This window comes from Tyto alba, unplaced genomic scaffold (genome assembly GCF_018691265.1).
Source record: "Tyto alba isolate M040663 unplaced genomic scaffold, T.alba_DEE_v4.0 Super-Scaffold_33, whole genome shotgun sequence".
Lineage (NCBI taxonomy): Eukaryota > Metazoa > Chordata > Aves > Strigiformes > Tytonidae > Tyto > Tyto alba.
In genome coordinates this window covers 8,769,893-8,791,525 of record NW_024881308.1, presented here as the reverse complement: position 1 = coordinate 8,791,525, position 21,633 = coordinate 8,769,893, and the positions used below count along the sequence as shown (strand labels likewise).

General features: G+C 43.4%; 1 protein-coding gene across 2 annotated transcripts; it reads left to right on the top strand.

Moving 5' to 3' along the window:
- The first annotated feature begins 840 nt into the window (after positions 1-840).
- On the top strand, positions 841-19,935 carry LOC104360817 (ubiquitin-conjugating enzyme E2 variant 1). Of its 2 annotated transcripts, none has more exons than XM_032993574.2 (4): positions 841-914; positions 12,174-12,322; positions 15,715-15,840; positions 16,225-19,935. In XM_032993574.2, the coding sequence occupies exons 1-4, from the start codon at positions 899-901 to the stop codon at positions 16,369-16,371; spliced, it is 438 nt and encodes a 145-aa protein (XP_032849465.2). In that variant the 5' UTR covers positions 841-898; the 3' UTR covers positions 16,372-19,935. The 2 variants fall into 2 exon arrangements, with proteins under 2 accessions (XP_032849465.2, XP_042656733.1); XM_042800799.1 differs by having other exon boundaries at positions 841-920.
- The last annotated feature ends 1,698 nt before the right edge of the window (positions 19,936-21,633 follow it).

Here is a 21,633-nt window from a genome sequence, read left to right as displayed (position 1 = left end):
TTGTAGCTTCTCCTGGTGTTCCTTGTGTCTCTTCTGGCTACAGCTCTTCTAGATTCGTAACAACTAGCTTAGGCCTGAAAATATTTTTCGTTGCCATGTATCAGACAACAGCAACCTCCTGAAACATAATATGCAATTATGTGGCTGTGCTCCATGTCCTCTGTTCTGCAGTGAGGGTGTCCTAGCCGCTGCCCTCAGACTGTGTGTCTGCCTGATCCTGGACTGTAACCCCACCAGGCTGAAGCCCCCGTTTGCGTGTTCCTGCACACCAGTGTTGGGCTGTGTGCTGCTGGAGCAGAGGTTATTGTACATCTGGAAATGTTGGAGGGTGACAAGCAAAAGGCAGCAGAAGAAATTCCGCTGCTTTGCCCACCGCTGTGTCCTGGGGCTCATCACGGGAAGAGGTTGGGGATGCAAATTCATAAACAGCGTCAGATTATTACAAAGTGACTATGAGTATTTGTAAAGCAGGAGAGCTAACGCTGCTCGTGTTCTGGCCGTAATAAACACGGTTCGGCAATTATTCATATTAATTGCGTTTGAGTTTTATGGGCTGTTAAACGCTCCAGAGTGCGCTGATGTTTCAAAGCTCCCCGGGGAGCTCGCTGGGACTGCCTCCCCCTGGGTTGGCTGCCGGAGCGGGGCAGGGGGAGCCCCGCGGAGCCGTGCCTGCCCCGGCCGTGGGGCGCGTCCCCCCGCGTCCCACCCCCGTGGGCGCTGCCCATCCCGCCGCGGCCGCCCGCGTGGGGAAGACCCGGAGGCGCCCCGCGTGCACCACAGAACTCTCCGCGCCGCCTCCCCTCTAGCGCGCCCGCCCGCGCCGCGCCCTCGCCAGCCGCACTTCCCGCGTTGCGTTGACGTGTGGGAGGGGGCGGGGCTCCAGCGGCAGCGGCGCAAGATGGCGGCCACCACGGGTGCGGGTGAGCGGGCGGCGGGGCGGCGGGCCGGGTGGGGCCGGGCGGGGCCGCTCCTCGCCGCGGAGCGGCCGCGGCTCCCCGCGGGTGGTGGTGCGGAGGGGGCGGCCGGCGGCCCCGCCGGGCGCGTCGGGGTGGGAGGCGCGGCGGCGGGCGCTAGGCCGGGAGGCGCCCGGCGTGAGGGGCGAGGGCGGCGGCGGCCGCGGGGGAGGGGGCGGCGGGGCCGGCCCGGGGGGCAGCCCGGTGCTCCGGCCGGGGGGCGGTGGGGGAAGCCGGGTCCCGCTCCTTCGCCGCGGCTCCCCGGGGGCTGCTGAGGCCTGGCGGGGCGAGCGGCCCCGGCGGGGCGAGCGGGGCCGGCCCGGGCCCTGCGGCGGCCCTGCCCCGGCTCCCCGCGGGCCGGCACCGGGGAGCGGCGGCGGGCCGGGCTGCCGGGCCCGGGCCCCCCTGCCCGGGGCGGGGCGGGGCCGCTGATCGCCGCCGCAGCGCGGCCCGGGCCGGGGCCCGTCTCGCAGAGCCACCGCTTTTCTTAACGCGCTTCTGCTGTGGCGAGTTGTGCGTGGGCAGAGCTGGCCCTCGGTCCTCCAGCCCTGGTAGTCGCTGAGCCATGACTGGAGTTACGTGGCTAAAATTAGCTGCCTGAAAATTTTCACTAATAATGCCTTCCTGTTACACCAAAAGGATGTAACTTCCTTGTCAGGATGTGTGTGCTTCAAGAAATTGGTACTTTCTTTTTTCCCTTTAAAATTGCTCTTTGCCTGCTTTGAGGAGTTAAACATATCTTTGCATTTATCATACACATTAAACAAAACTACTGCAACTGGATACTGAATGTGTGGTGCTTTTTTTTTTTTTTTTTTGTGCTGCTGACATCCTCTAATGAACTTTAACAGATCGAATAAATTAGTTTCACTTCTGTTTAGGCAGTTTTGTTTTCCTGTTTCCATAAGTCCATATAGGGTTTCAAATGTGCCACTGTAATACTTGTTTTCAGATTACTTCCTTTGAAGTTTAAATATGAGCTCACCAGAAGACTGCTCTTGAAGATATAGCAAAAATATTTTTTTTTTTTTTTTTTTTTATGAATTGGTGTCTATTAATGACCACTTTCAACTTTTAAGAACTGCCACAATGCAAATAATTCATAGTAATCAGGTTTATAAAAACAATTTTTAAATGTAGTGGATTCTGTCCTGGCAGTTGCTGTGTTTGAACATACATGATTGCGAGGTGTTAGAACACTTGGTTAAAATACCCAGAGCCTTCTTCCCCCTCTTATGCCACTTTGTTCTGGCTACCATACTTTCTGAATAATCCTTTCAAGCTGCTGACTTTTCATTTTGTATTTGGCCGGAAGAACAAGACATATATTTTTCTTTTTAAGCCAGTGCAGCTTCGTGAATTAATTGCCTGGGTGGTCACGGAGGGGTGTGTGTGGAAAGGGACTTGGAGTGCGGTGATAAAGTCCAAAGCTAGTCCTACTGCACAGCTTTCCTTTTGCAGTGAACACTCCTTGTGATAAGCTGTCATTAACCATCATCTGCTAGCCACATTGTGTCTTTGGGATTGCTTCCTACTATTTCCTCGATTTCTGAAAGCTGTCTCGTTTCTTCAGTGCTGGAAGCATGAAGCAATACACAGCCAGGTAGATGTGAGTAGGGGCATCAGTTTTTTGTGTCTACGACGTGAGCATTTGACTAGCACTGCACTTCAGGTAGTTCAGGAGATCCAGTGCATTTAACTGCTTCGGAGTGTGTGTGTGGGGGGGTGGTGGGGGCAGGAAATCAGTGTCTGACTTACAAACATGTGTTGCAGTAACACTGAACTTTTGCAGTAAACCCTAAATTCAGTATGGGAGAGCTTTCAGATACAGATCAGCAGCTGAGATTGATGGGAGCCTTAGAGCTTTGCCCAGCTGTAAATCATAGGCTGCCCTACCAGCAGTGCTCTGTTTTCTTGTTGGGTTAGGAAAGGAGGGAGATTTTCCTCTTCTGATAAAGAGAACAACATAGTGTCCAGTTACTGATAGTGGTGGAGGCACTGCAATGCAGTTTGTATGGTTCCTTCTTGACACTGCACTGAAGGCTTTGCCTCACACATACACATAGAGCCTGAAGTGACACCTTCTTCTCCATTACTGATTGATTTACTGTGGGGCTTTGGGCAAGTACCTTAGTAGTGCCTTTGCTCATATGTGAAACATTCTGCTAATATTTCATGGAAGCTTAATGTATTCATATTTGTTTGTAGAACACTTGAATACGTTTGATATCCTGAGTTTATAGTGGTTCAGCAGAGGAGCTTAAACAGAGGTTAAGGATGAAAAATACTCAGTCTGTCTTGAAAAGCAGCTACTGACCCAGAGGAAGAAATGGTAGCAAATGTCCCTGTAACTTAAAAAAGTCATAGGGCTGGTCCTGGGAATTGGACAGGTAAGCCTTATATTTTTATCTAATGAATACGTAGAAATAACTAACAGAGGGAAAAAAAGAACCCTCACCTGGAAGAAGTGTTATGATGCAAGGTCCATTAGTATCACTTATCTAGAGGAGGATTCTGTCTTGCTGATGATGTGGGTTTCCCACATGCACAATTAATATATGAATAAAAAGAAAGGGTTGACTTTAATTGTTTTAATAAGGCTCTTCATGGAAGACTACAAACACCTAAACTGTAAGCATATGTCCACCCATCCTTCAGACTGAAATGTCATGCAGAAACACTCAGGTGGTTCAGGTACCAGAGGTGATCTAGCCGAAAAATCCAGGGTTCCCCAGAGGCTCACGTGCTCCGTGGCCCCGCAGGGAAGTTGGGCTGTGTGGAGTCTGTGTTGCAATTAAACCATGGGAGCTTGCTCCCACGTCACTGTCCTGCAGTCTCCGGTATTATAATGGGTCAAAACCTGGCCATGCTGGCCTATGGAATCCTGTTTCTTTTAACTTTCATTCTGGGAAAAGTTTAATGACCTAATTTAACCCACTTTTCTTTCATAGGTCCTTTTAGGGGGTCTGTTGCGGGGCTGTGGTAGACGACGCCGTGTTTACCAACAGCCTAGAAGAACTCAACAGTAAAATGGTTTGCCCAGATTTAAGTTATTCAAAGTCAGAAGGATGTAGAGAACTCGAGAAAGACAATTCTTTAGGTGTCCAGTCATGATCATGCTGTTATATGTGTCTTAATACTCCTAACAGAGAGAAGAGCGGTTTTGCAACAGTATATTAAAAGTATATATTTCTAATTGTTGGGGGACCCATAACATCACTGTAAACTCAAAGTTATGCTTGTGAAAAGCAGATGAGACATTGCAGTGAAGAAGAAATTGCATATTGAAGGATATAGAAGGTGTACCCTGCCTCTGCAAATGGACCGTGATGTCTCCTATGGAGTGCACTGCATACACTAGTCATCGTTATCTCAAAATAAATATTGCCAGCCACCAAGTACTTTCTAAGTCTGTAAGTAAAATAACTCAAGGGTAGGGAAAAAGTAATTGAAGAGAAAATAGGAAGATAAATTATGCCTTCTTAAATAAGATGGACTATAGCAGGTGAAATAGCAGGTGCTAAAGGAGTTGATTGCAGAGCTTCTTTGTGTATTGTAATGGAAGGATGCATTAGAGTAAATAAAAAGGTAAATAGTTTAAAAGTCTTACAAGAGGATACTCAGTCAACTCTCTTAATGTATAATGATATAAATTACACAGTATATTTGAAAAATGCCATTCTGGCTGAGAACTTAAAATGATTCATTAGGAAATTAAATATGTAAGTAGGTAAGGATAATAGAAGATATAATACTGACAAATTTTGTAAGGTGTATGAAGGCTGGGATTTTCAGGTTACAAGGGTGTGTTTTAGCTATTGCAAGTCAAGATTAAATTACTCCGTTTCCACCTACTGATTAGTTTGTGCATGATCCTTCTGAGCCTGACCTGGGCCTGGCCCAGACGCAAACCCCGGGGCAGCGAGCATCCTGCTCTGCCGCTCCCCGCCTGCACGTGTTGGAGCTGGAGTCCTGTACCGAACAGATAGCGTTGCCTTCGTCTGTCGGTGTGGCCTCTTGCTCTTTAAAGCTTATCTTAAAATCGGTGAACCTACTTGTGCATTCACCTTTTGGTGGGTGGTGTGAATTTGAGAAAACCTAGCCATACTTTGTGGGTAGAAGAGGCAGCTGGAGGAGAGCACTCAGCTCTCGGTCAGTAACAGCCGTTTCTTTTCACAACACAAAGAGGAAATGGTGGATTTTTCCCTGGTGAGATTTAGTGTAAAGATTTTGTCCAGGACGATTGTTCAGGGTGACTTATTTTCTAGAGTAACTTCTAGCTGAGCTAGTAATGTTTTGCTTTTCAGCTGCGATACAAGCCACAGAATGCATCTGATTTTAACTCTTCTAGTGCTGGAAAGCTTTAATTGGCTTCAGACCTCAATGACATTACCAGTTTGCCTCAGACAAATGTTTTAAAGTGATCTCTTTGCAAGTAACATGCTTATAGTACTGAAAGACAGAACCAGCACTCTGTCTTACACAGAACAAAAACCACTTCAGATTGTTTCAAGTGCTCAGGAAGTTACCTTGGATCTGCAAAATATCTAGGTACCTGTCTGCATTATCAGAGTGGAAATCATGACTGTAAAGACGATGCAAGAAATCTAAAGTTCCTGTCTCTTCAAAGTTTTTGTGACAGTTGCTGAAAGCCTTTTATTCAGTTTTAAATATTCCATTGCTTCAGAAACTTTATATACCATTGTGACAAGGAATAATTTACTTATTTTTTACAATTGCAGTACTGCAAGGGTAAGCTATCAAATTTTCAGTAGTTGCTGTCTCTGCAAAGAGATGAAAAATACGTTGGAAAAGATGTTATATCAAATACACAAAAACAAGCAACAGAAGGAGCTTTAACATATTAAGCAACAGAGGTGTTTAAAGCTATTGGATTTTAGTTCACTTGAGTTACTGTAATTCAGGAACTAGAACAGAAAGCAGAGTGAAAATTGGCCTGAAAGGACAGTTTGATAAGTTGCTTGTTACCAGTGAAGATGTCAAGAAACCTTTAGGAAAAAGATGTTCCCTCTTTTTAGAGCCCCTAATGAGTAAAGAGCATTTTCTGTGTGCTTTGCTGAGGTGTTCTGTGTGGTATATTTGTGCTTTAATCTGAAGAGAAGGATTTGTAATTTGATTTCGCTTTAGAAAGGAAAGAGAAATATATTCTTGAAGTTTTTGTAAGGTGTATAGTTTGTTCTACTGACTAATAGAAAAAGATTCAAGAAGAGGATCTACTCTCAAAGGCGTATTGTCCACCTTGTCTCACTGTGCTGTTTTCAGCTTGATAAGGTTTCTGAATTTAGAATTGCTTCCACTATATAACTGGAGAAAATTAAAAGATTAAAAAGTATAGTCTGTCAGAAAGTGTTGATTTTAACTTGTTAAAAACATACTATGTACCTCACAGGAATGTAAATTTCAGATGTGAAAAATCTCAAATGGGTAAGATCGCTCTTAAAAGTATCATAAGACACATTCAGTTGTGTATCTTTATTAGTGCTGTGATAGAAAGTAAATCTGAGAGTGCTTTAAGGTCTTTAAAAGTCCAGGTTGGCATTTAACTTTTCCAGGAATAATTCTGTTCTTTCCTAGTGCAGAACGTTCCTTAGTGAGATTCTGACCAGACACAGTCAAACTCCTTTTGTCCTCATTTCAGCTTGCTGTCTCTCAGTCTCGCAACTCATTGCTTAGAAAACAGCTGGGTTGTGAGGTGCTGTGGGAGTGAAGGCTCATCAGTACCAGTCCACCTGGCAGCACTGGTATTCGTTGAAATTTTTGACAAGGAAGACAGAAGGTCCTGATTCTGTTTGAAGGCTGAAGAGGATGTCACCCAAAACCTAGCAGCTTCTTAACTGCAACTTTAAACTCTGTAAAGTACACATCCTGGCTTTCTGGAATACTCAGGCTGTGGTTTAGTTTTGTTCTCTAGTTTGCCACAAAATATTTAATTAACTTTTTGTAACTGGTAAACTAGTGTGCAGGGTCGAGGCTTCACAAGTGCACATTTACTAAAAGGCGAACTTTTAGAAAGACTGTACAAACCAGTCTCATTGGGGATATTACCTTTTCAGTACAGTTATAATTTATCGTTCATAGGTTTGCTGTTGTGATTCATAGTAAATATCTCATTTTGCTCTGAAATGTTTTTTCAGTTCCATTTCTGGAAGTATTTCAGTGTGGTCAGGCAAGCTGCAAGTGAAGCAGTTATTTAGATATGGTTGTATTTTTTTATCAAATGAAGCTGCTATTTGAGAATCTTCTTGAACCATAGCAAAGGCTAAATTAAAATGCATAACTGAAAGTACTTTCAACAGCCTGATTACTTTTTAATTGCCTCTTACTTTATTTAGGTTTTCATGTGTTAAATGAAGGACTCTTAGAAAATGAGGTTTGTTTGGTTACTGCCTTGAAAGCCTCCATTGCTATGCTGAAAAGATTATGCAAGGTATTTATTGGGGGTGGGAGGACAACGTGACTCATGGTTGTGTCAGCTGGCACAGGACATCTCCTAACTCTGAATCTGCCATGGTTTAGCCATGGAAGTTATTTGGCAAATACTGTGTATCCTGCAACAGATCAGATCACTTTCTAGGAATCTTGGTGGACAGCAAACTTGATGATATGTTTGTGTACAACCACAAGTGATAAACTTTCAGTGGTTTCTGAGGTTCGGGTCCCAGCAGGATGTGGTAGCTGACCATGAGTGCTCCAGGCCATTGCAAATGAAGAGGAGACAGAGTTGGCTTAATGGCTTCATCCATCTTTCCAGGCTGACCAGAAGGGTGAATCTGGTCTTTTATTCTGTCTTGCTTAAGGGCAGGTTATTTAGAAATTATTTAAAGCATTTATGGTCATACAGACATAATCTTTTATATGTATATGTGTGTTTTTCTTCCTGTTGAATCTCCTGAGAATGTACCAGGTAGGGAGCTGAATTACCATCTTTGATGTGACTCTGAACTTTTGTAGTGGCTCAGGTGCTCGTTTTCCATGTTACACCTCTGAGCTTCAGCATAGGAATAAAACATTTTTAGAAGGCAACAATACTGTTGGACAGTGTAGTTTGTTGTAAAGTGACTGATCATCTCCCATGATTATTTTATTTTATGTGACATGCATAAAAACTTAGTTTTTGTACCTCCCTTTGACACTGATGCTCCTGTAGTGCTCACAAGTGAGCAGTTGCTGTGAAATTAATAATCATTTATGTTAACTTTTTCCATGTGGTAGGAGCCAGTGCATGGTATGACTAGCTAGCTCTCCGTAGATCTCCGTCTTTTCAGAGAACTCTGAAATCCTGTGAGTCTTATGGCTCTGATTCATGCTGAATCAGAGCAGTTGTGTCTGGGGAGGGCTCAGAAATAAAGTTGCTCTCTCTTCCTTTAAGGTTGTAAAGCCAAGCCTAGCTCTGGTTAGCAAATGTCAGAATTAAGGCTGCTTTTCAGCCTTGGTTGTGGCCTCCTTAAATATATACATGATGATGTCGTCTTTAATTATATGATCACTTAATTTTCTTCATGCAGGATTCCTGCCTCACTTGGTGAATGGGGTACATGATGCTCAGAGGAAGGGTAGACAGGCAGTATTCTTGATTTCCTTCTTTGGTGCATGGCCTGTGTCTGCTTACTGTAAAGCTCATTCCTCCTAGGTTATTTGTTTTGGTGTAAGTAAATATCAGTAAATTATTGTCACACCACTGACAAATACAAAGTGGTACTACCAGGTACTGAAGTACGGAGGCTGAGATGATGCTTTGTTAAGCATCGTGATGTTGCGGTCCAGAAGAGAGAGTGTTTTTTCGCAACACGACACATTCGAGGCAGGTCTTCCGCTGGCTTTGGCTTATCGCTTCTGTGAGCAGGGAGAGGCTCGGGCTGGGTTTCTAATAATAGCCACGGACGGTTTCCTTTGCGGCATCACCTGCGTTGCTGTGTCAGACCAAAGGGTGGAGTTCACCCTCCAGAAGGACCTTTTGTTTGTCTTTTGTTTGTCCTTCTTCCCTGGCCGTTTCTTTCCCCCGGCACCAGCAGGCAGGGCTGAAGGCCAGACAGCAGCTTCAGACATTGCACAGCCGTGAGTCATTCCCCATTGCCAGCTCTCCCGTGTATCTGCTGCAGCAAAAATAGTGAAATAGGTAGTGTGTGGGTAAGTGAAGGTGTCACCTTGTCCTTCAACTTGTACTCTATCTGTTTCTCTTGTCCCCCAGCTCTCTTATCCCCTGTGTTGGAGCTAGACTGCTCTCTTCTCTGCCTCCCCTGACTACAGCATGGAAAGCATTTGCAATGTAATTAAACAGGGGTGGCTAATCTGTCACGATTCAGGTATGAACTGCATAATTGAGCGTTCATATGCTCAAGGTACACAAAATACATACTTCATACTTTTAAGACTTACTAGGAGGGGAAACACTGGAGTTCTTCATGCAGGGGAGGTGACAGTGATCCCCAAGAAGTCCTGTTACCACTGAGGGTTTGGGGTTCAGTTAATCTTATGGCGATGGCTTCACCAGTCCAAACTGACTCATTTCCTTTCGCAGCCAAAGATTTGTATTACTCAACAGCCGTGGTAACAGCACAGTCTTGCTGGGAGTTGAAGATGTAGATTTGGCATGGAGTTGTATTTGAGTCGTGCTCAGCAGCCCCCACGCATGTGGTTTGGTATCACCAGTGCAGGTCTCGTGTCTTCTGACACAGCTTTTCTGATTCTGGGTTTCTCTTCATACTGGTGCTACAGCTGTGTTATTGAATCATGTTTCCCCAAAATATTATTGAATGTGATCGTGTTAGATGTATATCAAACTGCCCAACAAATTCATTTAGTAATTTGCTCTTTTGGTTTCTTTTATGCTTGATTTGTAGTGAATGAAATTTGGGCAACTCTGATTCTGCAGCAAAATCATCACTGATTCTTTGGGTCATGAATATATTTAAAAGGGATTTTAAAACTACCAGAGTTATTAGATTTTAAGCACTGCTACACTTCACAGTGCCTTAGATCCTCTGTATTTTCCACATTGCCAGGCAGCTACAGAGATGATTTTCAAAGGCCTTGGTCCCTTTCTGACATCCCTAGAGTTCGATGCCCTGGCCATGCTGGAAGTTTTGACTTCTGGCTGAGAAGTTTGCTGGGTTTGCTTTATACACTACACTGAAAGGCTGATTTCCCATTCTTTTCCTGCTTTACTAAATAAGTGACAGTGAAGAAGGGGATGAATTATGATTTTCTGTTATTACATGCTGGTGAATAGTTAACTTTGTACTACTGGAGGGTAAAAAACTCCAAACCCCAAATTCAACCTTTTTGTATGTCAGATGAAAATAACTGTATTAAATATACCCTGGCAATAATTTTTTTACTGTTGGAGAGCGACGTGCTTCACACAGGTACCTGGACACCAGGTGCCCTCCAAAGCCACTCCATCACTCCCCTCCTGAACTGGACAGGGAGAGAAAAAATATGGTGAAAGGCTCATGGGTCGAGATGAGGACAGGGAAAGATCACTCACCTGTTACTGCCACAGGCAAAACAGACTCGATTTGAGGAAAATTAATTTAATTTATTACCAATCAGATCAGAGTAGGGTAATAAGAAAATAAAAACTAAATCTTAAAACACCTTCCCCCCACCCCCTCCCTTCTTTCCAAGTTCAACTTTACTCCTGATTTTCCCTGCCTCCTCCCCACCAGCAGCACAGGGGGATGGAGAATGGGTGTTGTGGGCAGTTCATCACCCATTGTTTCTGCCACTCCTTCCTCCTCACAGGGAGGGCTCCTCACATTCCTCCTCTGCTCCAGCGTGGGTCCCTCCCGTGGGGTGCAGACCTTCAGGAGCAGACTGCTCCAGTGTGGGTCCCCCACGGGGTCACAAGTCCCGCCTGCAAACCTGCCCCAGCGTGGGCTCCTCTCTCCATGAGCCCGCAGGACCTGACAGGAGTCTGCTTCAGCACGGGCTGCCCATGGGGTCACAGCCTCCTTTGAGCACCCGCCTGCTCTGGTGTGGGGTCCTCCCCGGGCTGCAGGTGGAATCTGCTCCCCCAGGGACCTCCCTGGGCTGCAGGGCACAGCCTGCCTCGCCGTGGGCTTCACCACGGGCCGCAGGGGAATCTGCCCCAGCGCCTGAAGCACCTCCTCCCGCTCCTTCTGCACTGACCTTGGGGGCTGCAGCATTGTTTGTCTGGCGTATTCTCACTCGTCTCTTCTGCTGTTGCTGGTGTCCACCACAGTTGAGTTTTTTCCCTCTTAAATATCTTATCACAGAGGCGCTCCCACTGTCACTGACGGGCTCGGCCTTGGCCAGCGGCGGGTCCGTCTCGGGGCCGGCTGGTGCTGGCTCTGTCGGACATGGGGGAAGCTTCGGGCAGCTTCTCCCAGAAGCCACCCCTGTAGCCCCCCTGCTACCAAAACCTTGCCATGCAAACCTAATACAAAGGATAAGTGGTAGCCTAGAGTGCATTTATGTTTCGTGATGACTGAAGTATGGATACCTTGTAGAAGAATGAGTAATTAAATCCTCTGTGGCCTGGGTTCAGAATCCTCCTTCTCCACAGACTTAGTGAGTGACCTTGGATATGTCACCTAAGCTCTCTATACCACTGTTTTTCATTAATGTAATGGGTATAACAAATTTTTTCTGTTTTGATGTGTGTGTTGAGGATAAATGTGCCAGCAATTAAGAAGTGCTGAAATTCCTTGGTGGTGGAGGTCATAAGTATAAAGGATGCTGTTGCTGCTGACAAAGCCCACTTAAATTCACTTCAGATTAACCTACTAATGTTATGAAAGAATTTTATTTGCTTTGAATGGTATTTTTAAAAGCTCTGAGTGAGTTGCGTGATGTCAAGCCTCTCATGGTGTCATTTTGTAGAATCCTGTAATTTTTTACACTATAAATCATATAGACAAGTGCTAATTAGAACTCTGTAATACCGTGTGTATCTCTGAATGGACAGCAATTTCCTTTAATTTCACTGCCTGCCCTAATATCTGGCCTATCAGCCTTCTAGCATGCTTAATTGTGGATACCTTGGTTTTGCTTGTAAAATCCAAGCTAAATACGGAGATACCTTTTTCATAGTGTTGAAATATTGTCATTCGAAAAATAGTAATGTTTTTACACAAAATGTTTTCTGTAGAGTGACCAAAAGTATCAGTGAAATTACTCTAGCTTTATTTCTTTACTAGGTTCCTCAACTCAAAACGTTTTTCTGATTGTTTTCAGGAGTAAAAGTTCCTCGTAATTTTCGTCTGTTGGAAGAACTTGAAGAAGGTCAGAAAGGAGTAGGTGATGGAACAGTTAGCTGGGGCCTTGAAGATGATGAAGATATGACACTTACAAGATGGACAGGAATGATTATTGGGCCTCCAAGAGTAAGTGTCCGCTTAAATATTAGAATAGTACTGTTACTTTTTTTTTTTCTTCCCCCCTTCTCTTAATCTAACCACTGAAGTAGCAAACAAACAAAACACAAATGAGTGTAAAAACACTTTAGCAAGTGATTTATGTTGAAGGTTCGAGTTCCGTATAATAATAGGTTTCATGTATCCATATGTCTTTTTGCTTATAATTTGGAATATTTTTAGTGCCTTTCTCTGGTTAGTTCTGTTACATGTCTGCTTTATATTTACAGATTCATTAAGACATAACTTTTGAGATTCCAGGATTCTAGTATCCTGTACTCTTGAATACAGCAAGGTTTAAAATCCTTCGGCTAGTGAGATTACATATGGAGCTAATGTAGGTAAAACATGGATGTTTTGTTCAGTACTGCTAGTCTTTCTGCTGTTTCTTGTTGAGTTTATGGGATGGTTTTTGTTGCAGCAGTACTGATTTGCTCTTGTAGAGTTTCAGCTAATTCAGGAAACACAAATTTCAATTAATTCAATTTCTTCTCTGAATGTTCTCTCCCAGAGTAGCTTCTTATAATGCTGCTGGTCTTTGTGGTAGTATTGTTGTGTTCTCTCTCTCTTCCCCCCACAAACCCTACTAAACCATGGGTCTTCATTCTGGTAGTAAACTTGAGGACTTAATTGTGCATTGTATGTATGCATGTATTTCGAAAACAAAACTTGCCTGTTGTCTCCAGTTTCACTGTGTATCTCTGTTCTGTTTCCTTAATCCCTCCTTACCATGAAGTGTAAGTAGCCGATCTTCCTTCTTGCAGTAGTAGCTGTTGTCTTCTATATCTGGCCTCAGTATCACTTCTCAATAATTCCAGCGTTCTCAATCTATTACATGGAAACCTTTACAGACCTTTAATCATGCTACTGCCGTGTGTGTTTCCATTCTATCAGTTGCTTTTTCTGACATAAGAGGGGGTTGTACAAGAATTTATATTATAATTCATTACACATGCAGTATTTTCTATCTCATCCAGAAGTGTTGTTTACTTTTTGTCTGCCATTGTTAACATCTCCCCATTCGTGATCATCTAATTTGTTTATGATATGCCCAAATAAGTTTGTAGAACAGCATTTGATTTTTAGAACATCAGGAGAGTTTTAATGAGCCTGCATTAAGACTGTGAAGAAAGCTCACTGTGTACATACACTTTATGGAAAATTTAAGCAACCTTGAAATCTAATTTAGAAAATTAAATAGAGACTGAAATGTGCAAACAATCATGTGCTGACTTGTCAACAGTGATAGAAAATTTGTAGTTCATGTCATATTGCTAACAAAAGCTAGAGGACTATCACAGAAGATGATTCAGCTGTGCATCTTTTATCTTTCTGACAAACTTACGAATACAGATTTTTCCCAAAAGTGTCCTGACTTCTTTTGAGCTTATTGCTTGAAAGCAGCAGGCTGTATTGAGAGAGATTCTGGGAACTTTCAGTCATTCTTGTTTGCTAAGTGACTGTCCTGCTTTTAGAACTGTTCAGTTATATTATTACCATTTTTTTTTCTTAATAGGATGTGGGAATATTGTCCCTGGAAAAAAAAAAAATTAAATCCTATTTCCTTCTGAGTAGAAAGCAATCACACTTGTAGCAGGTGGAATAATCTTATGTTGGGCATCCTGGAAGGAAAAATGAACCGTGGTGCAGAGTTCAATACGTGCTGCTGCTCTGAGAGTCCCTGCTACCATACATGGAAGCATGCTTCTCCTTCCCAGACTTCGTGCGGATGGTTTCGCTGCCAGTGATTCATCTTGTTTATACGAGCTATTTAACAACAGTGGCACTGTCAAAACATCAGTTTTATCGACACATATTTTATATTGGCTATAGAAAAGTGTATGGTCAAGACTTTCCATTCACAAGTCTTAATGTGGTGCAGTTATTTGCCAAGACCCTAAAAACCTGCACCAACCTCTGGGCTGTTGCTTTCTCTGTGCACAAGGCACACTCAGGGACTAGGTCAGGAGACCTGGGCAAGCTTAGCAGAGCTGACGGACAGCTTTTTTCCCCCAAAACTTTGTGAGAGCACTCAGTTTGTCACCGCCCTGGCTGGGCATCTGAAAGGCTGTCTGGCGGAGGCGCTGGAGCAGTGTCTGAGAGGTACCACTGCCAGCCGGCACGCGGGGGCTGCCAGCTGGTTTAAAGCCACTTCATTTGCACAGATGAGAAGCAGCTGAATCAAGAAGTCAGTTCTTGTGTGGTTTGCACCAAAATACTTATTAATATTAAAGGAAATATTAAGATGTTCAGGGGCATAACAGGCCCTTGAAAGGCACTGTACAGAGTTTTATATTGAGAAATTTTTGTACATTGGGCAGCCATTCCTAAGACCCTGGAGCCATGTTGCTCCACTGCCACGGGTGAGTGGGAGCTGCTGGCTGCATCTGGGCTTCTACTCTCACATGTTTGCCTGGTTTTTTGCTCGTGGTCACTGCCGTCTGAGTTGAATGTTCATTGCAGTGTTGAGGGTGCAGGAAATTGTGTCAGAAGCTCTAAATCTGGAGGGCTTGTTTGCCTAAACTTCCCCATGATGAACGTGTCTGTTTTATACTTCTGCTCACTGCCTGCATTGCCCAGCTTAGCTGGAGCTCAGTGCCAAGCTGCACCAGATCAGCACATCAAAAACAGTAATTCCCAGAATGCAGAGTAACATTAACTGTTGTTGTTTCTTTTAATTAATTTTAAGTATTTAAGAACCAATGTAGCCTTGTTAGTTACATTTGTCTCTCTTTTATACCTATTGATTGGTCAATTAAAAACTCACAATCTAGGATTTCTATTAGCTGTTAAGTATAGCACAGTGTTACTGCAGTGGAGACAAAGTGATAATGCTGTTTGAGATCAGGATGTACTTTGCAATGTGTTGAATCTTGTAGCGTTCTTCTTTCTGAGAACTGGCACATTCGTTTATGACCAAAGACTATTTTTCAAGTGCAGTTGTAGGACAGGCTGACTTTAGTTGCTTAAGCTAAAGCTGTGGCTTCGATTACAAGGCAGTGTGTCTGATGAATAAACTAATAAAACAAAGCTGCTTTATAAAGATTGGTTGAAAAGCAGGTATCTGAGCTATATTATGATTAAAATAATAATGTCAGTTGGTGAATGGGAAGCAATGCCAATTTCATTCCCTATATGAAAATGTGATGCTTAAAAGACCACTAGAATTTATTACCCTGAAGAGGGTAGCATTTGATACTCTGAATATTATAAAATGAAACCAAAACAGAGGTAGCCAGCATAGTATGTAAGTGGCTGCCCTTATGTTTAGTAGTTTGCATGTCCCTAAAGTAACTGCTGTTTTAACCAAATGTGTATTGAACTGCCTGATGTAATTGTTCCCCCCTTTCTTTTCCCCTCAGACAATTTATGAAAACAGAATATACAGCCTTAAAATAGAATGTGGGCCTAAGTATCCAGAAGCACCTCCATTTGTAAGATTTGTAACAAAAATTAATATGAATGGAGTAAATAGTTCTAATGGAGTGGTAAGTTTTTGGTTTTTATTCATTTAAATATGGATTTCATGTGCAGCTTCGAATTAATGCTTTGTTTATACCTGCAACTTGCTTGACTACTTACAGCTTGCTGGTGTCATTTTCTGTGAGGAAAAGGAAAGAGGGGTAGAAGGGAAGTATATGAGCCAAGCGTATTCTGAAAGCAAAACGTGGAATGTACTTTTCCTGCCCTTTTGCAACTCACCAATAGTTCCATCATGCGGGGATTTATTGTGCTTTTAGGAAACTATTTGCTTGCTTTCTTTGGTTTCTCCCACTCAGATTCCTTATAGGATCTTTACTTGGAGGGTGTGTGGGGGAGTTAAGTGTATCAAACATTGATTCTGACAGGAATGGTGTTTTTGTCTATTTTAGGTGGACCCCAGAGCCATATCAGTCCTAGCAAAATGGCAGAATTCTTATAGTATCAAAGTTGTTCTGCAAGAGCTTCGGCGTCTAATGATGTCTAAAGAAAATATGAAACTTCCTCAGCCACCTGAAGGACAATGTTACAGCAATTAATTAAAAAAAAAAAACAAACAAAAACAACATGCCCCCTTTATTCAATTTAAGCTGTCTTCATTTTCCACAGTAGTAAATTTTCTAGATGCATCTTGTAGACCTCAGAATACTGGAAAAGAAGTTCCCATTCAAAGGAAGTTTTTCTTGAGATACTGTAAATGATACTAATTTTTTTTTTTTTTTCATTTTAAATATAAGTTGTGCTATAACAAATAATCCTGTTGTGTAACCACTGTCCACATAGCTGAACTTCTGGTATCAGGAAAAGTCTATTTAAATTTATTACTGTCAAGACCAGTGTGGCACATCTAACTTAACTGTGAAAGCATACATCCCACAATCACCTTGCTGTGTGTCTGGCCTGGGTGTTTTTTTTTTCTTTTTCTGTCTTGCAATAGAGTCAAAGCTCAGGGCTATTTATTAGAGTAGACACAAAGGTTTTTGCTTCCAGTACTACACTGGGCTTTATGGACTACTAATGGGGATGTGTGCTAACCTCAGTCATCCCTCCCTTTGTGCTATCTCTAGTAAAGGCTGAATGTGACTGTGGTCGTTTTGGGGTTTTTATTTTTTTTTTTTTTAATGCCCTGATAATCTGGGGCAAGCTTTTCTTCTCCCCTTTGGCCAAGGCATAGATTGTATTTCTCTTCCTGGTTCCCCTCACCAGTGACGTGGGCTTTGGGTGAGGGATTCAGGGTTCTTTTAATCTCTTCCCTCTTCCCCTCTTTTAGTGGGGGTGCTGCTTTCTTTTTGCCCCTCTTTGTGACTCTTCTCACCCCTGGTCAGCAGGGGTGAGCGTTGGGGCAATAACTTGACCTGTTCCCTCCTGCTTATCATTTGGTTTGCAACAAATTTAGTTTTCACCAGCCTGGGAAACAAGAGTATCTATTCTGCTCGCAAACTTGGATTTTCCCTGTCCCTCCAGCACTGCTGCCACACCGCCAAGCTGGCCACGGCTGATGTTACTAGATAGGCTTTTGACGTGGTGAAAAGAGCAGTAATTTTCCAGGATTGCCGAAATCTTCTGCTGCCAAACTTTAATGGGGAACCTCTGCACACAGAGATTCTGAATACACACTCCAGCTCAAATAGTTGTATTTTGGTGCTTTGGATTGACCCGAGAATGTTAATTAACAAAATGTTGCACTTATGTTTGGCCCATCTAAAGACCTGACAACTACAGACAAATCAAATCAGTGTAGTAGATTTTATTAGGATCCTGTAAGTCTTAGAAGAGAAGTCTCTTCAGTGAAGGTTTTGGGGAAGCGGTGTATACAGCAGATTAAGGACCTTTATTGGCTTTGCATCCTGGCAAATCACTGCCTTTTCTGGTTTACTGTTTCGGACCACTGACTGCTGAAATGTGGATGCAAGCTTACATACAACCAACCTAGTGTGTCCTAAGTTTTATGAAAAACTCAGTGTTTGTGTAAAAAAAAGAAAAAAAAGAAAAAAAAAAGAAGAAAAAAGTAAAAATAAACACATTTTAAAGCAGCAGCTATCAAGTCAATGAACAATTGATGTTTCCATTAACTCTTTTGAGGAAAAATATTAGTTGTAAGGATTTAACATCCTCTGTAATTAAAGTTTAACATAACAGTATTCCATAAGCAGCCTTTTTATTGTATCAGACCATTGCCTGATTTTAATATAATAAAAAGTGTGCATTAATATTAGAAGGCTTTAATTGTATTTATGTTTAGAATTTTGATCCCTTGTGGAATTCTTGATTTGTTGGAAGTATCTTCCTACAGATCACATTTAGCTAACAGTATGTAAACTGGTGGCGAAAGGCAATTGTCTTTATCCAGCTGCTGCTGCTGTGCCAAGGAGAATCTTTAGTTTTAGTTTAAACCTCCCGTAGACTTGGCAGTTGGTAACGTTCCGTGATGCTAGGGAAGTGCTGAAATGAATTTCTAGATACATGTCCTGTCTGAAGGTGCTCTGTCATTGCAATGGCCTTCATGTGCTCTAGTCCTGAGGAAATCAAATCCCCATACAGTTGCATGTTACGCTGTCTATCAAGTTCAAGAACTTCACAACCTGAAATTCTACCTGTTTTCCGTCAAATAGTGAAGTGTAAAAAGCTGGCCTTCTCTCCAAATCTGGATAAAAATGGGGCTGTGAAATTTTGGCCTTTTCCGAGTGTAAAGCTTCTTCACTTCCGAGGATTGCCAGAAGGTACTCGTGCATTCGCTTCAGCGTTGTGGTGAAACAAGGCTCTTCGTGGGTTAGGAACGAAAAAGGGAAAGACCTTTTGTGAAACTCTGTGAAACTTGCTGCTGGCTTCTGGCCTGGAATACTGCTCAATCCTTTGGTAGCTCGGCAGGTATCTGTGAAGAAAATGTGTCTAATACTTTGTCAGCGTCGTGTGTGTGTGTTTATTTAAAATAGCTTGGTATCTAAAGATGTTAAATGGGAGTTGGAACAATGCTTGATAATTACAGCGTGCTGCTTGGTTATCTCTGTTTTTCAGAGCTGTTCTAAGAGTGCCCTTGCCCTGTTCCGGAGGATGTGATTGGTGCATGTTTGGGGCCTCCCCCAGCCTTCCTACTATAAGTAACGATTTTTAAACCTTGAAAGTGTTTTGCTTTGCAAGTTGTGCAGGTTAGAGCATTCCACCCTGACCTTGGCCGAGCTCCGGAGGGAGCTGTGCTGGCAAGAGCCATGTGTTAACAACATTTGCCATACGAAGTTGGGTGGTGGTTTTAAAAAAAAAAAAAAAAGGGTTCACTGTAAATTTTCTTGCCTAGGAGTTGCACTCTTTGAACACGTCAGTGCTCCAGTGCACTGCTGTTCCACTCTCAACCAAGAAGGAGCGGTATAGAAAAATACTGCCCTAAGAGTCACCTGCCACTGAATCTATGTGTTGTAGCTTTGCCAGCGTATGCGACCTACAAGCTACGTGGTGGAAGAGACCAGTGACCCCACAGCCTGGTTGGTTGATTATGCTTCAGAAACGAGGTGGGGAAAGGAAACTGTGTGTTGCCTGTATTTATCCTAACTCTGGCAGTGTAAAGACAAAGTGTTTAGCTGATCCCGACTAATGCTCAGTTTATGGCCTGAACCAGTGTCTCTTAAGAGAAAGACGTGAAGGGATGATAAGTGGATTGGCCATGGACTGAATGCTGTTCTCGGAGCAGGTGCTGCTGGAGGTGGCGGGGGTCGCGCTCGGGGAAGCGGCTGCTTGGGGCAGGAGGTGGCCGTGTGGCTGCCCCCCGCAGAGGCTCTGCGAGCCATCCCCTTCCCGACACCCCAATAAAAACCCCCTCGCTGCCGGGGTGCGGAGCCAGCTTCGCACTCGGCTCCTAGTACGAAGACGGTAGAGGGAGCTAGCAAGCTTCACAAGGCGTGGGTCTGAGGAAGGTGTAAATGCTGCTCGATTTAAATGTTAAGTTCTCTTGCCGGGAACCCCTTTTCATATTTCTCCTGAATCAATTTCAATTTTAAAAGCCTGTTTATCATTACTTCCTCACTGTACAGGCATTAACTTGCTAGGGGGAAAACCAGCACTGCAGTGAGATTTTAATTGTTAATAAAGACTAATTGTTGTTTGCTTCTTGCTCTGTTGTAATTAAGCTCTGTGTGTGTATGTAGGAAGTATATGCTTAAATATGCCTTTTCTGTACTCTTACAACTTCTTGCAGTGCTTTGGAGTTAAAATTTAAGTTTCTTCCACTATTGTTAGAGTAATGATTTCAAAGCCAAAAGGTGTTATCAGCTGCTCTGTGAGACACCAGCGCTGTCTGTGGTTCACCCTGGAGTTGTACAAGGACGCAGCGCGGGGAAAACAGCCGGTGAGTGCGGCCGTGCCCGTCGGCGCTGGGCAAACAGCCTGGCCGAGGGACGGGCTGCTCCCGGGGCTTTATCTTAGCGCAGCTTCAGAGCCCTGATACCAGAGCTCCCTGTGGCACTACCAGGCAGATGCGATGTAGAGGAACAGTGTTAAGTTATGCCAGTTTGAACGAGGGAAACAAGCCCGACAGAGATACGCACTGGGACACACTCTTCCTCCTTTGCCAGATAGCAGCCTTTGTAGTGTCCTGCCAGAATTGTAGGAGCTATTTGTGGCTTACCTTGCAGTTTGTGGGAATTGGCTGTTAGGCATTTGAGGTCAGTGCTTTACCTACAGGACAGTGTTTCCTACATCAAGAAACAGCACAGTGAATTCAAGACTTTTTTCAAGCTGGCACCAGCTTACACTGCAACAAGGGAGTTCCAGTTCTGCACGTACTTGTAAATATGTGTCTGCTTCAAGCTCTACCTACCTTGAGCTAAAAGAAGGCGACGAGAATTTGATAGTGATATTCTTACTATCTAATTTTTTTTACATATTATTTTATATTTAAGAAGCCTTTTCTGATGGCTTAGAGTTTTCCTAAGTCAGTGGAAATTGCCATATTGCATTAATCTTTGGCTAGGGTGCTTTCCAAAAGCATGCAAACCTTGCTGTTGACTAAGATTCAGGTCCCTTAATAGCTTCTCGTTTTCCCTGGTCTTGCTGTAGCAGACTGCTGGAGAATGTGCTTAACTTTTAAGCCTGTGAAGAGCCCCAGTGAAGTAAAATTTAAGTTAGGCGCATGCTTAAGTGCTTTGTTGGACCAGAGCCAGCATACTCAGCCTCTGATAGGAAAGAGACTTTTTTAGCCTTTATTGAGCATCTTCTTCCTAGTTCTCCCTTCTTGGTGCTATGTTCTTGGTGCTTGTGCCTTTACATTTCCCCCTGTGTCTCCCACATTTGTTGTAACAAAAAACCCAAGAGCAGAAGATGACGTGGAAGATAAGGAGATAAGCTAGATTCTCATTTTATATCTGTCAAGCATCTTGTTGCCTTTTTCATCCTTATCTCCTTTTAAATAAAGCCTACAAAGGGTTCTCAGAAATGTGGGTCCTGTCCTAATTTTCTGCTTCTCGAGCTAGGTTGTTGATGGCTCTGCCCTGATGTGTCTAGAAAGCCCTGTGGTACCTTGACGGGTTATAGGAGGGAAGAATAAATGTCAAATGATCTGTCTAAAAGTCTCTTGCCCCTCTCTATTGCTCAATATCTATTCTTTTATGTTGTCTTATTTCATTAGCTCTCCACTCACCAAAGAATGTTTCAGGGTCGCCAGAGCTGAACTTTCTTTTGGAAAAAAACAAGCAGCAGGAATTCTGGAAAGAAAAGGGAAGCAAACTTTTGAGCCATCTTCATCGGAAATGATGAGTCTGGTTTTCTTCTACTCGCTCTTTTTATAGAGCTGCTTTATAATCACGTGTTCATAA

Coding starts and splice junctions, on each gene's coding strand:
- LOC104360817 (XM_042800799.1), top strand. CDS start 899: ATGGCGGCCACCACGGGTGCGG. Junction 921..12,173: donor GGCGGCCACCACGGGTGCGG/GTGAGCGGGCGG, acceptor GATTGTTTTCAG/GAGTAAAAGTTCCTCGTAAT. Junction 12,323..15,714: donor TGATTATTGGGCCTCCAAGA/GTAAGTGTCCGC, acceptor TTTTCCCCTCAG/ACAATTTATGAAAACAGAAT.